The following is a 13,106-nucleotide window of genomic DNA, read 5'->3' as shown; positions in this document are numbered from 1 at the left end:
CGGCAGTGGTTAGAGCGTTGGGCCAGTAACCGAAAGGTTGCTGGATCGAATCCAAGGTTTAAAAAAAAAATCTGTCGTTCTGCCCCTGAACAAGGCAGTTAACCCACTGTTCCCCGGTAGGCCGTCATTGTAATAAGAATGAGTTCTTAACTGACCTGCCTGGTTAAATTGAAATACAAAATAATAGAAACTCTTGTTTTAGCTGTTCGTACTAAGGATTACAGCTCAACAGTGGCGGGAGTGAACACTTGTTTGAACTGCAGATTTCCCCTTTAAGAGGTGAAAAAAGGAAATCTAAGGGGGGAAGTGAGGCAGGGGTACTTCCTTGTAAACACCATCCTTTCTGATCATATTATTGTGCGCAATGACCAATTCAAAACAGTACACCGTTTGCTGAATCTTTATTTTCGAGAGGATAGGTTGAAGTCTATTTTGTGCTTTTTATTACAACTCAGTTTGCACTATGCTTCAGCTAAACGACACGGTTGAACCAATGAGTCCGGGGGCTGCGGTCCTTCATCCGGCAGAGGCAGAGGATGGAGTCGAGGTTGCCTTCACACCGCCGGGGGCCAGAGGGAGCCTTGGGTATAGTTCTTCTGTAGCATGTTGCTCCCCCTTACAAACGTTGACGCCGTTTCATGTCCACAACCCAACAATGCAAGCGAAAGTGAAGGATTATTTCGTCTTTAGGGTAAGTCTGGCTAATAATTGCCCTTTTTGTTTTATCTGAACAACGTCGGATATTAGCTAGTTAGCAAGCTAATAGGCTAGCTTGGAAACAGCTGTCAAACGCTCACGCTGCAATCAGCTTGGCTCGCTCTGATTTGAAGGGGCGTATTTGTGGCAGTGAACACCTATGCAACATGTCGTTACAAACTAACCTATATTTCTTAGATTGTGAAACGCACCCATTTATTCAGACAACTGCAATTTATTCAGCTATGATATATGGAACAATCTGCTCGATTATTATAATGATGAGTGGACTGAAATCAATTAACTGTGGCCTCTTCATTTCAGCCAGGGACCATTGAACGAGCAGTGAATGACATCAGAACAGTGGGCCTGCCTTCAGAGGATGGAGAAGTGCTGAGTGTGTGGCTGCTTGCAGAGTGAGTCATTTTATCAGCAATTCACATCATCACATAGGCCAGTAAAGTTACATTGGCGGTACAGAAGTTCCCAAATTTGGTCCTGGCCCCCCGTGCACGTTTTTGCCCTAGCACTACAGGTGATTTGAAATGAGCTTGATGATGTCTGAGTGTTTTCAATGATTCATTCCAGTGGAGAACAACTGTCCCCTCTCATTGAAGCCATGGAAGTTGAAGGCCGACCGTGGTACTGCAGACATTGTTAGCGGAAAACAGGATCCCCCAATTAGTGGTGAGGAGTCTATGTCCAGAAGCGACTTCATTTTAAGCTTTGTTTTAGTATTGACAGTTACAGCTGATTTAGGGACTGTATATCGATTCGCTCTCCTTAAATATTTAATCTGATGTATTTGTTTTGGTCTCTGAATTGTTTAATCAAATAAAAACTACAACCTTTGTCCTGAATTAGCCTAGAGCGCATGTGCGTCCAGCAGCTATATCCTGTCCTAAACTTGAACTATGCTATTGTTTTGTACATAAATACTGCACCCTTAAACTTCAAAACAATCATGTAACTACACCGAACAAAAATATACATGCAACAATTTCAAGGATTTTACTGAGTTAGTTCATATAAGGAAATCGGTCAATTGAAATAAATTCATTAGGCCGTAATCTATGGATTTAGCAAGACTGAGAATACAGATATGTATCTGTTGGTCACAGACACCTTAAAAAAGAAGGTAGGGGTGTGGATCAGAAAACCAGTCTATTTTGTGTGACCACCATTTGCCTCATGCAACACGACACATCTCCTTCGCATAGAATTGATCAGGCTGTTGATTGTGGAATGTTGTCCAACTACTGTTCAATGGCTGTGTGAAGTTGCTGGACAATTGGCGGGAGCTGGGACAAGCACATAATTTGATAGCTTTTTGTGCATATGGAACATTTCTGGGATCTTTAATTTCAGCTCATGAAACATGGGACCAACATGTTACATGTTACGTTTTTATATATATTTTTCAGTATAAGACATTTGTTGGAAAGCTAGATTTATTTTTTTGTAATAGTCATGACTGGTTCAAGCTGTCTTGTCGTTAAGACAGCAGTGGCAAAGGATATCATTGCTACTTAATGTGGATCTAAGTTCCATTGGCGTAGGGTTAGCTGGATGTTTCTGACCGGTCTTGAAACTGTGACAATGGCCAGCCTCTCCCTGCTTGCCTCAATGGGATATGTAGAGATTTTGCCAACACAGCCAGATATACAGTACCAGTCAAGTTTGGACACACCTACTCATTCCAGGGTTTTTCTTTTCTTTTTGCAATTTTCTACATTGTAGAATAATAGTGATGACATCAAAACTATGAAATAACACATTTAATCATGTAGTAACCAATTTTTTTTTTTTTTTTTACAAATCAAAATATTTTATATTTGACATTCTTCAAAGTAGCCACCTTTTGCCTTGACAGCTTTGCACACTTGGCATTCTCTCAACCAGCTTCATGAGGTAGTCACCTAGAATGCATTTCAATTAACAGGTGTGCCTTATGGCAAGAACAGCTCAAATAAGCAAAGCAAAACAGTCCATCATTACTTTAAGACATGAAGGTCAGTCAATCTGTACAATTTGAACGTTTCCTCAAGTGCAAAAACCCATCAAGCGCTATGATGAAACTGGCTCTCGTGAGGATCACCACAGGAAAGGAAGATCCAGAGTTACCTCCGCTACAGAGGATAAGTTCATTAGAGTTACCAGCCTCAGAAATTGCAGCCCAAATAAATGCTTCACAGACACATCTCAACATCAACTGTTCAGAGGAGACTGCGTGAATCAGGCCTTCATGGTCAAATTGCTGCAAAGAAACCACTACTAAAGGACACTATTAAGAAGAGACTTTCTTGGGCCAAGAAACACAAGCAATGGACATAGACCAGTGGAAATCTGTCCTTTTGGTCTGAGTCCAAAATTATACAATGTATGTATGTGTGTGTGTATATATATATATATATATATATATATTTTAAAAATCAATATATATATTTAAAAATCAACAAATACAATAGTCATTTTAAAAAAAAGGATAAGGGTACAAAAGTGTGTGTGTGTGTGTATATATATATATGTGTATATATATATATATATATATATATATATATATATACACACACACACACTTTTGTACCCTTATCCTTTTTTAAAATGACTATTGTATTTGTTGATTTTTAAATATATATATTGATTTTTAAAATATATATATATATATATATACATACACACACACACACACTTTTGTACCCTTATCCTTTTTTTAAACTGACTATTGCATTTGTTGATTTTTAAATCTGACTTTTAGTATAATGAGTAATCTAGGAATGTCATGAGTTAATTGACACAAGAACATGAGAAAATAGCAACTCTACAGAGTGCCAATGCTACAATGAATGGCTAAATTAATTTAGTTGTATACTCCGCGGAGTTCTTCTTCACCATTCTATAGTTGCCAATAATTGCTTCTGATACACCAGATGTACAGTTGAAGTCGGAAGTTTACATACACTTAGGTTGGAGGCATTAAAACTCATTTTTCAACCACCTCACAAATTTCTTGTTAACAAACTATAGTTTTGGCAAGTCGGTTAGGACATCTACTTTTTGTGCATGACACACTTCAGAAAAGAAATTGTAGACATCCACAAGTCTGGTTCATCCTTGGGAGAAATGTCCAAATGCCTGAACATACCACGTTCATCTGTACAAACAATAGTACGCAAGTATAAACGCCATGGGACCACGCAGCCGTCATACCGCTCAGGAAGGAGACACATTCTGTCTCCTAGAGATGAACGTACTTTGGTGTGAAAAGTGCAAATCAATCCCAGAACAACAGCAAAGGACCTTGTGAAGATGCAGGAGGAAACGGGTACAAAATTATCTATATCCACAGTAAAATTAGTCCTATATCGACATAACCTGAAAGGCTGCTTAGCAAGGAAGATGCCACTGCTCCAAAACCACCATAAAAAAGCCAGACTACGGTTTGCAACTGCACATGGGGACAAATACTTTTTGGAGAAATGTCCTCTTGTCTGATGAAACAAAAATAGAACTGTTTGCCCATAGTGACCATCGTTATGTTTGGAGGTAAAAGGGGAGGCTTGCAAGTCGAAGAACTCCATCCCAACCGTGAATCACGGGGGTGGCAGCATCATGTTGTGGGGGTGCTTTGCTGCAGGAGGGACTGGTGCACTTCACAAAATAGATGGCATCATGAGGTAGGAAAATTATGTGGATATATTGAAGCAACATCTCAAGTCATCAGTCAGGAGGTTAAAGATTAGTTGCAAATGGGTCTTCCAAATGGACAATGACCCCGAGCATACTTCCAAAATTGTGGCAAAATGGCTTTAACAAAGTCAAGGTATTGGAGTGGCCATCACAAAGCCCTGACCTCAAATCCTATAGAAAATGTGTGGGCAGAACTGAAAATGTGTGTGCGAGCAAGGAGTCCTACAAACCTGACTCAGTTACACCAGCTCTGTCAGGAGGAATGGGCCAAAATTCACCCAACTTATTGTGGAAGGCTACCCAAAACGTTTGACGCATGTTAAGACTATTTAAAGGCAATGCTACCAAATACTAATTGAATGTATGTAAACTTCTGACCCACTGGGAATGTGATGAAAGAAATAAAAGCTGAAATAAATAATTCTCTATTATTCTGACATTTTACGTTCTTAAAATAAAGTGGTGATCCTAACTGACCTAAGACAGGGAATTTTTACAAGGATTAAATGTCAGGAATTGTGAAAAAATTAGTTTAAATGTATTTGGCGAAGGTGTATGTACACTTCTGACTTCAACTGTATGTCTTTGAACCAATTGTTTTTAAATCGCACACAGAAGTTAGAAAGATTGAGTTGATAATGGCAGCCTGCAGTACCCCGTTCGGCCTTCAATTTGAGCAACTCAATGAGACGGCAGCACTGCAAAGTCACTTTCTGGAGTAGCTCAAACAGCGCATGTTGTTCAGTGCTATCCGGGATTACTTGAGATGTCCCTACCCTAAACCTAGCCCAATAATGGACTAACGGACTCCTTATAGTCCAAGGACCTTACATGTTCTTTTTTTTTTAGGGGAATTGGCTCTGGAAGCCAAATACTCAAATGTAAACGTGATTCGATTATCGGTTGCGGTAGGGTTCTAGAAACACAAATCCCTCTACTTTCACATGACAATACACACTTACTATACACTGTTTTAACATTTGCAGCTGACAGTATTTTTCAGTGACAACACGTTTGGGCGTCAGTCTTCCGTCTGCACACAGTTGTACGGAGACACAGAAGGCTAATTGGCACAGGTGGTCCACTCTGTCTTCCGTAAACAAGCACTGTAACATACCAATATGGCCTTGTGGGAACCCTATTCAAATTGTGTAGTAATGTTTTTTATTATTATTTCTCGATGATAGTATATTCTGAAATATACTTAATATCGTCAATAGGCGCTAAAGATAGTTAACGTCTATGAATGGGGTACCTTAACCCCTAACCGTTTTACATTTCAACTTCAATGGGGGTAGGGACGTCCCAATGTTTCCGGATAGCACAAACCATGTTGTCTCCATGAACTAAATATCTAATATATAATAAATAAATATATAATATATAATAATGCGCAATTGTGTCAGATGTTATGCTACGTGCACTGTCCACGAGAGATTAACCAACCCATAGGAATAATTGAAACCGCCTTCATTTGGCCTCTATGCGCTATCGAGTTTTCACAACGGAATGAATGGTTTCACGTGATCGATGGCCTTGTCCATTCATATCATTGTTTCACCCACTCATAATCTCGGACACCCGGAACTAATGGAGTTTCGTCTTTCTATGCACCCACCACCCTCAGTATATGTCTGTACTTCCGTTTTATGACCGCAGGGGGCACTAGAGACAATGAGGCCGCGTAGAGAGAAATCAATTAGGTTATTATTGCCGAGTAACTGCGATGTTGATCCATCCTCAGTTTTCTCCTATCACAGCAATTTTAAAAACGGTTTTAAAGTCACAATTGGCCTCATGATGAGAAGGTTTCCTTTCTCTCCAGAAGGATGCTTATTTTTTGTAGTGAAGGGTTGTGTTGACACACCATCCATAGTGTAATTTTTACATTTTTAAATTTCACCTTTATTTAACCAGGTAGGCTAGTTGAGAACAAGTTCTCATTTGCAACTGCGACCTGGCCAAGATAAAGCATAGCAGTGTGAACAGACAACAACACAGAGTTACACATGGAGTAAACAATAAACAATAAACAAGTAGAGGAGTAGAACATAGTAGAAAAATAATAATCTATATACATTGTGTGCAAAAGGCACGAGGAGGTAGGCAATAAATAGGCCATAGGAGTGAATAATTACAATTTAGCAGATTAACACTGGAGTGATAAATGATCAGATGAATGTACAGGTAGAGATACTGGTGTGCAAAAGAGCAGAAAAGTAAATCAAATAAAAACAGTATGGGGATGAGGTAGGTAAATTGGGTGGGCTATATACCGATGGACTATGTACAGCTGCAGCGATCGGTTAGCTGCTCAGATAGCAGATGTTTAAAATTGGTGAGGGAGATAAAAGTCTCCAACTTCAGAGATTTTTGCAATTCGTTCCAGTCGCAGGCAGCAGAGAACTGGAAGGAAAGGCGGCCAAATGAGGTTTTGGCTTTAGGGATGATCAGTGAGATACACCTGCTGGAGCGCATGCTACGGGTGGGTGTTGCCATCGTGACCAGTGAACTGAGATAAGGCGGAGCTTTACCTAGCATAGACTTGTAGATGACCTGGAGCCAGTGGGTCTGGCGACGAACATGTGGCGAGGGCCAGCCGACTAGAGCATACAGGTCGCAGTGGTGGGTGGTATTTATTTTTATTTTTATTTCACCTTTATTTAACCAGGTAGGCAAGTTGAGAACAAGTTCTCATTTACAATTGCGGATGGCACTGTGATAAACTGCATCCAGTTTGCTGAGTAGCGTATTGGAATTTTGGCTATTGGCTATTTTGTAGATGACATCGCCAAAGTCAAGGATCGGTAGGATAGTCAGTTTTACTAGGGTAAGTTTAACGGCGTGAGTGAAGGAGGCTTTGTTGCGAAATAGAAAGCCGACTCTAGATTTGATTTTGGATTGGAGATGTTTGATATGAGTCTGGAAGGAGAGTTTGCAGTCTAGCCAGACACCTAGGTACTTATAGATGCCCACATATTCTAGGTCGGAACCATCCAGGGTGGTGATGCTAGTCGGGCGTGCGGGTGCAGGCAGCGAACGGTTGAAAAGCGTGCATTTGGTTTTACTAGCGTTTAAGAGCAGTTGGAGGCCACGGAAGGAGTGTTGTATTGCATTGAAGCTCGTTTGGAGGTTAGATAGCACAGTGTCCAAGGAAGGGCCAGAAGTATACAGAATGGTGTCGTCTGCGTAGAGGTGGATCAGGGAATCGCCCGCAGCAAGAGTAACATCATTGATATATACAGAGAAAAGAGTCGGCCCGAGAATTGAACCCTGTGGTACCCCCATAGGACCGGACAACATGCCCTCCGATTTTACACACTGAACTCTGTCTGCAAAGTAGTTGGTGAACCAGGCATGGCAGTTATTAGAAAAACCGAGGCTACTGAGTCTGCCGATAAGAATATAGGGATTGACAGAGTCGAAAGCCTTGGTCAGGTCGATGAAGACGGTTGCACAGTACTGTCTTTTATCGATGGCGGTTATGATATCGTTTAGTAGTAATTAATTACTTCACCATGCCTAAAAGGATATTCGATGTCTGCTTTTGAACTTTTTTACCCATATACCAATAGGTGCCCTTTGCGAGGCATTGGAAAACCTCCCTGGTCTTTGGTTGAATCTGTGTTTTGAAATTCACACTTCGACTGAGGGACCTTACAGATAATTATACGTTATGTGTGGGGTACAGAGATAGTCATTCCAAAATCATGTTAAACACTACCATCAATAAGGCTGGTCTTAATGACTAGTAAGCACATTATACTTCACATCGCTTCCTATCTCATCGGCATAGGGTGCGGCAGGGTAGCCTAGCGCGTTGGACTAGCAGCCGAAAGGTTGCAAGTTCGAATCCCTGAGCTGACAAGGTACAAATCTGTCATTCTGCCCATGAACAAGGCAGTTAACCCACTGTTCCTAGGCCGTCATTGAAAATAAGAATTTCTTAACTGACTTGCCTAGTTAAAGAAAGGTTAAACAAATAGAAGGTATTATTAATGTGACCTCGTCACTATTAGCAAGCGTGACAGTCATTCACCTATTAAAGGGATACTTTGGGATTTTGGCAATGAGTCCCTTTATCTACTTACCCAGAGTCCAATGACCTTGTGGATACCATTTTTCTGTCTCTAACTTCATACTGGACACAGGTAGTTTCACAATGCTAACTAGCGTGACACAATCTACATTTAATTCATTTTAAATTCAGGCTGTAACACAACAAAATGTGGAAAAGGTCAAGGGGGTGTGAATACATTCTGAAGGCTCTTTATCCTACTACCAGTCACTTGCATGTATGTATGTATGCATGTATATACTTGCATTCTCGTGTTTCTAACTCACATCGTAGTTCTTGTGGTTATTATTCTATATTATTATTATTATTATTGTATTGTTGGGAAAGAGCTCTCAAGGTAAGAATGTCTACTGTTTTACACCTATTTTCCTGTGGATGTGGTAAATAAACTTTGAAACGATATTAGTGCAAGTGAGAGGCAAGGATAATATTTTGGGGGCAATTAAGAGCCATCTAGTGCTTAAAGGCATGTTTATTTATCCAGTTAATACATACCATCTCCATGAAAAATTATATTCTGCCGGCAGATGCCAATTGGTAAAGACATCACACAACCCCTTGGCACATTTTAGTCTCTCTTACACCATTGTGACTTCATATTTTCATGAATATCTCATTACATTATTTTGCTACAGATGAGAATACTAAATCAATGTAATAATGTTTCCCTTAGAGTTGACCACTGGAACAATGAGAAGGAGAGACTGGTGCTCATAACTGACAGGTAAACCAAATGATTAGTGGCAAATGTTACGATTGGATATCCATTTGAACCCAATTGGAGGGATCCATTCCCATATCATTTGATACATTTATGTTGCCGACTGGACGCGGTTGTGATATATTCGTGATGATAAAGGCGTCAAACTTGCATGAACGTTTGTACACTCTTCACTTAATTTGCCATATTGTCCCTCTTGGTTTTCTAACAGGTCCCTGCTGGTTTGCAAGTATGACTTCATCAACCTGCTGTGTCAGCAGGTCATCAGAATCTCCCTTAATGCCGTGGACACCATCTCAGTGGGCGAGTTTGAGTTCCCGCCCAAGTCACTCAACAAGTAAGCGCCACTGAGCTATGACCCTGTACAGAGACCCTGTACTTACAACAACACAAGACACTTGTCGATGTTCTGAAATAATTGGATAGGTACAGTATAAGCAATATGGTAGAAGGCTAACGTTCACTTGGGATAGGCTTGGTGGAAATGTTGCCATATTGCTTATACATATCCAACTATGTTGAGTCTACTCAAGTCGCTTGGGGTTTTTTCTGGACAGGGCCAAATACACTCAGCAGTGTTCAGTAGGCATGGAAACCGAAAACTAGGAATGCATATTGGACAAGTATAGATACACCTGTTTCTAAAGCTTTTCTCCTCTCGTGCCCACTGAACACAGCCTACTATTCATTTATTACTCCCAGCACACTGGAATTACAATAAGTGTCTCTACAGGAGGGAGGGCTATGGGATTCGGGTTCAGTGGGACAAACGCCCACGCCCCTCCTTCGTGAACCGCTGGAATCCCTGGTCCACAGACATGCCCTATGTCACCTTCACTGAGCACCCCATGGCTCGTGCCGACGAGAAAGTGGCCTCTCTCTGCCAGGTTAAACTCTTACGTTGCCACCTCCCCTCCCCCATTTACAATAATAACAATTTATATGCAATATTCATGTTCACATGGGAGCTTGGTATATTAAACACCTCTTCTGTCAGATGGACATCTTCCGGACCCAGCTGGTTCAGGCAGTGAAGAAGGCCCACAAGGAGTTTGCCATTCCGGGCAGGGCCAACGGAGTTCTGATCCTAGAGAGGCCCCTCCTCATCGAGACCTACCTGGGCATCATGTCCTTCATCAACAATGAGGCCAAGCTGGGCTACTCCATGACCAGGGGAAAGATTGGCTTCTAAATGTTTCCCACTGAGTGACCGTCTTATTCCACAGCAGTGGGAGCGCTGTCAAACTGTGTGTTTTATGAGTGTGTGTCTGTCTGCTCGTGGAATGCTGACAATGTGGCTGTGTCATACCCAACGCTTGAGTATAACCGGCGGGCAGCCATGGTGTGCAGCAAGCCTGAGTTCTCTCCACTCCTGCCACAGTGCTCTCATGCAAAGTTGTTTTCCATTTGCCATAATTATTTAACCCCCGAGTGGAGAGACCTACAGTATGTGAATTTGGTGTGTTTGTGCGATTAGGGAATGTCGCTAATTGTGGGTACAGTGCATACTGTTTACCTTGCCATTGTGAAAATACTGTAATACACACCTGATGCTGCTAGGTGAACCTGACTTAGAGCCCTTGGAAGTTAATATTATCGTGGGCCTTTTGTGCAGTACGAGGGCATGGTTAGGTGCTTTAACTTTAGGTATAAGAGTGGGCTTTATCAGCGCTCGTTATTACAGAAACTGATGCAATGAGCTTTGCCTGATCAAGCAGTCTACCCATTATTTTCAACCTGAGACGCCTTGCAAAATTGCAGATTTTTGCATTAGCCAGATTGGCTCTAAAATCCATCATATTGGGACGTTGTAGTGGTAAAATTTGAGAATTAATGCGGCTTCCGGTGCTACAATCTGCTTTTTCAGTCAAAACTATGACCACGTTATTCTGACGGTTAGTGTTTATTTACTATATTTTACTTGAATTATACATTGTCTGGTGCAAGCCCAACTACAGATATCCCCTTGTGACAATTTTCTTAAATTGATTAGGTCTACTCATCTCCATTTCTAGAAAACACACAGCCTTTACCATCCTCATGCTAGGCTAGTTCATGCTGAAACAGCGGATTAGGTCCTATGAAAATGTGATGTCTAACATTGGGGTGAGTAGCTGCCGAGGAAGTGTTGTGGAATATGTTACTTTAGCATTAGCTATATAGCATGAGGACAAGAAAGGCAGTTTAATTCCGAACTAACAGTATTATGATTTGCCGTCAGGCATTGTGGGATAATTAAAAGTACAGTGACACCTTCCATGCCTGGATTGAGGTACATTTTCATACCTGTTTGATTATTAGTGTTGACCGGTATAGAAATGTCTAGAAGGGGAAAATAATCCCTTCTACATATGGTTTCACCAAACAATCTACTATTCAAATACACAAATCTTGCTCGGAGGCTAAAATAGTCTTATCAACCACCTGAATAACTTGACCATAAAAATTTTAAAAATCCACGTGGGAATAAAAATGGTGGCCATTTTAGATTACATTGATCTATTAGTCAACTATTCAAGTAACTAACTAGTTAGGGCTGTAGCCATAGTCTGACATAAACCTCAAAGAAAAAAGCAACTGAAGTTAAATTGGATACAGTGTTTGAAATATCAGCCTCAATCAGATTTGCATGTTAAGGTCTCCTTTTACCAAGCTCGTTTGCTCGCACGGCTTTGCCGCGGACCTTTTGTTCAGTAGCTCTCAGGAACAGAATAATCCATCTCTGTTAATGTATTTGGAAAGGACTATAGTGAAATAGTTCCATGCCATTGTTTTTCTCCTCTCGACCTGGGTACCTCCCTACCCCTCCCTGCTCCACAACGCTTGCTATTTATTTTTAACCACTTATTAACCCCCTTGGCCTCTGCTTTACCGATTTGTCGACGCTTGAGTGCTTGCTCCGCGAGAACATCCACCTCATTCCCTTCTACTCCCACATGCTGGCACCCAGAGGAACCTTAAATACCCCCAACTGTCTCAGCCTAAACAAGCACAAATTTAAATGTATCAGCGCTGCACAGGAGCCAATCAAAGGAAGTGATTTAATGTATAAGGGACAATAACAGGAAGTGACATTGGCTGAATATAATTGAAACTGAACAGTCTAAGATTTCCTAGAGGTCCTATTACATTTCAAACATTCTTCCATCAGTCACAATGGTTGATGGACATTCAATTTTATTTCTAAACAGAGTAAGATGTCATTCTTGCATGGGATCCAAACGGAATATTTCAAAGTACGCAAGACAAATCAACGTCAAGTAATCCAGGAACCAGATTTAAACTGGTTTGAAATAAACCGATCTTTCTCATCCATTCACCAGAGAAGAATCTGGTTGTTAGGCCTCTGCTTCACACAAGATCATGCTTTAACCGCTCGAATGAACTAAGATGTCTGTCCAACTACCCCCCCCACCCACTCCTGGTCTAAATGTAACATGCATGTCTTGCATGTTGGTTTGCATGCCATCTCTGTTCAACTTCAAAAATGCTCCAGAATAGCAATTGATGCAGGTTTTGAGTGTTACAAAAAGAAAACTAACTTCTTGGTCAAATGCTTAATATTTGTAGCACGGTCACCAACGTGAGGCAATTGCCTACATTACTTTGATATTTCATACTGGGTAAATCTGATATCCAACCCATTTGCCGATTAGTTTGACTCATAACGCTGACTATATGCTCATACTGACCTTGAATACTGTACATTGCTTATTAAATAAATACTCATCAAAATCATGTCTTGTGGCATTGTTTCTTACACTGCAGGTTCCTGTAAACCCAGTTTGAAGTACCCCGGGGATTAGGGATTTCGCCAAAGTGGAAAAAGTTTCCCAGACAGTCTAGGGCTATACTTAATCTCTTACTTTGACCCCATGGGGAAATGTTGTTGCAGTGTCATGTACACATTTAAAGTGGCGT

General features: G+C 41.0%; 1 protein-coding gene across 1 annotated transcript; it reads left to right on the top strand.

Moving 5' to 3' along the window:
- Nucleotides 1-284: 284 nt before the first annotated feature.
- On the top strand, nt 285-12,923 carry tprg1l (tumor protein p63 regulated 1-like). The gene is made up of 6 exons (XM_024375405.2): nt 285-691; nt 1,021-1,112; nt 9,138-9,188; nt 9,397-9,522; nt 9,919-10,072; nt 10,183-12,923. Exons 1-6 carry the CDS (start codon nt 464-466, stop codon nt 10,375-10,377), a joined length of 846 nt encoding a protein of 281 aa, XP_024231173.1. The 5' UTR covers nt 285-463; the 3' UTR covers nt 10,378-12,923.
- The last annotated feature ends 183 nt before the right edge of the window (nt 12,924-13,106 follow it).

This window comes from Oncorhynchus tshawytscha, linkage group LG16, assembly GCF_018296145.1.
Source record: "Oncorhynchus tshawytscha isolate Ot180627B linkage group LG16, Otsh_v2.0, whole genome shotgun sequence".
NCBI lineage: Eukaryota > Metazoa > Chordata > Actinopteri > Salmoniformes > Salmonidae > Oncorhynchus > Oncorhynchus tshawytscha.
Note: the sequence above shows the minus strand (reverse complement) of the source record. Positions and strands in the feature narration are given on the sequence as shown.

Coding starts and splice junctions, on each gene's coding strand:
- tprg1l (XM_024375405.2), top strand. CDS start 464: ATGCTTCAGCTAAACGACACGGTTGAACCAATGAGTCCGGGGGCTGCG. Junction 692..1,020: donor AGGATTATTTCGTCTTTAGG/GTAAGTCTGGCT, acceptor TCTTCATTTCAG/CCAGGGACCATTGAACGAGC. Junction 9,523..9,918: donor CCGCCCAAGTCACTCAACAA/GTAAGCGCCACT, acceptor GTGTCTCTACAG/GAGGGAGGGCTATGGGATTC.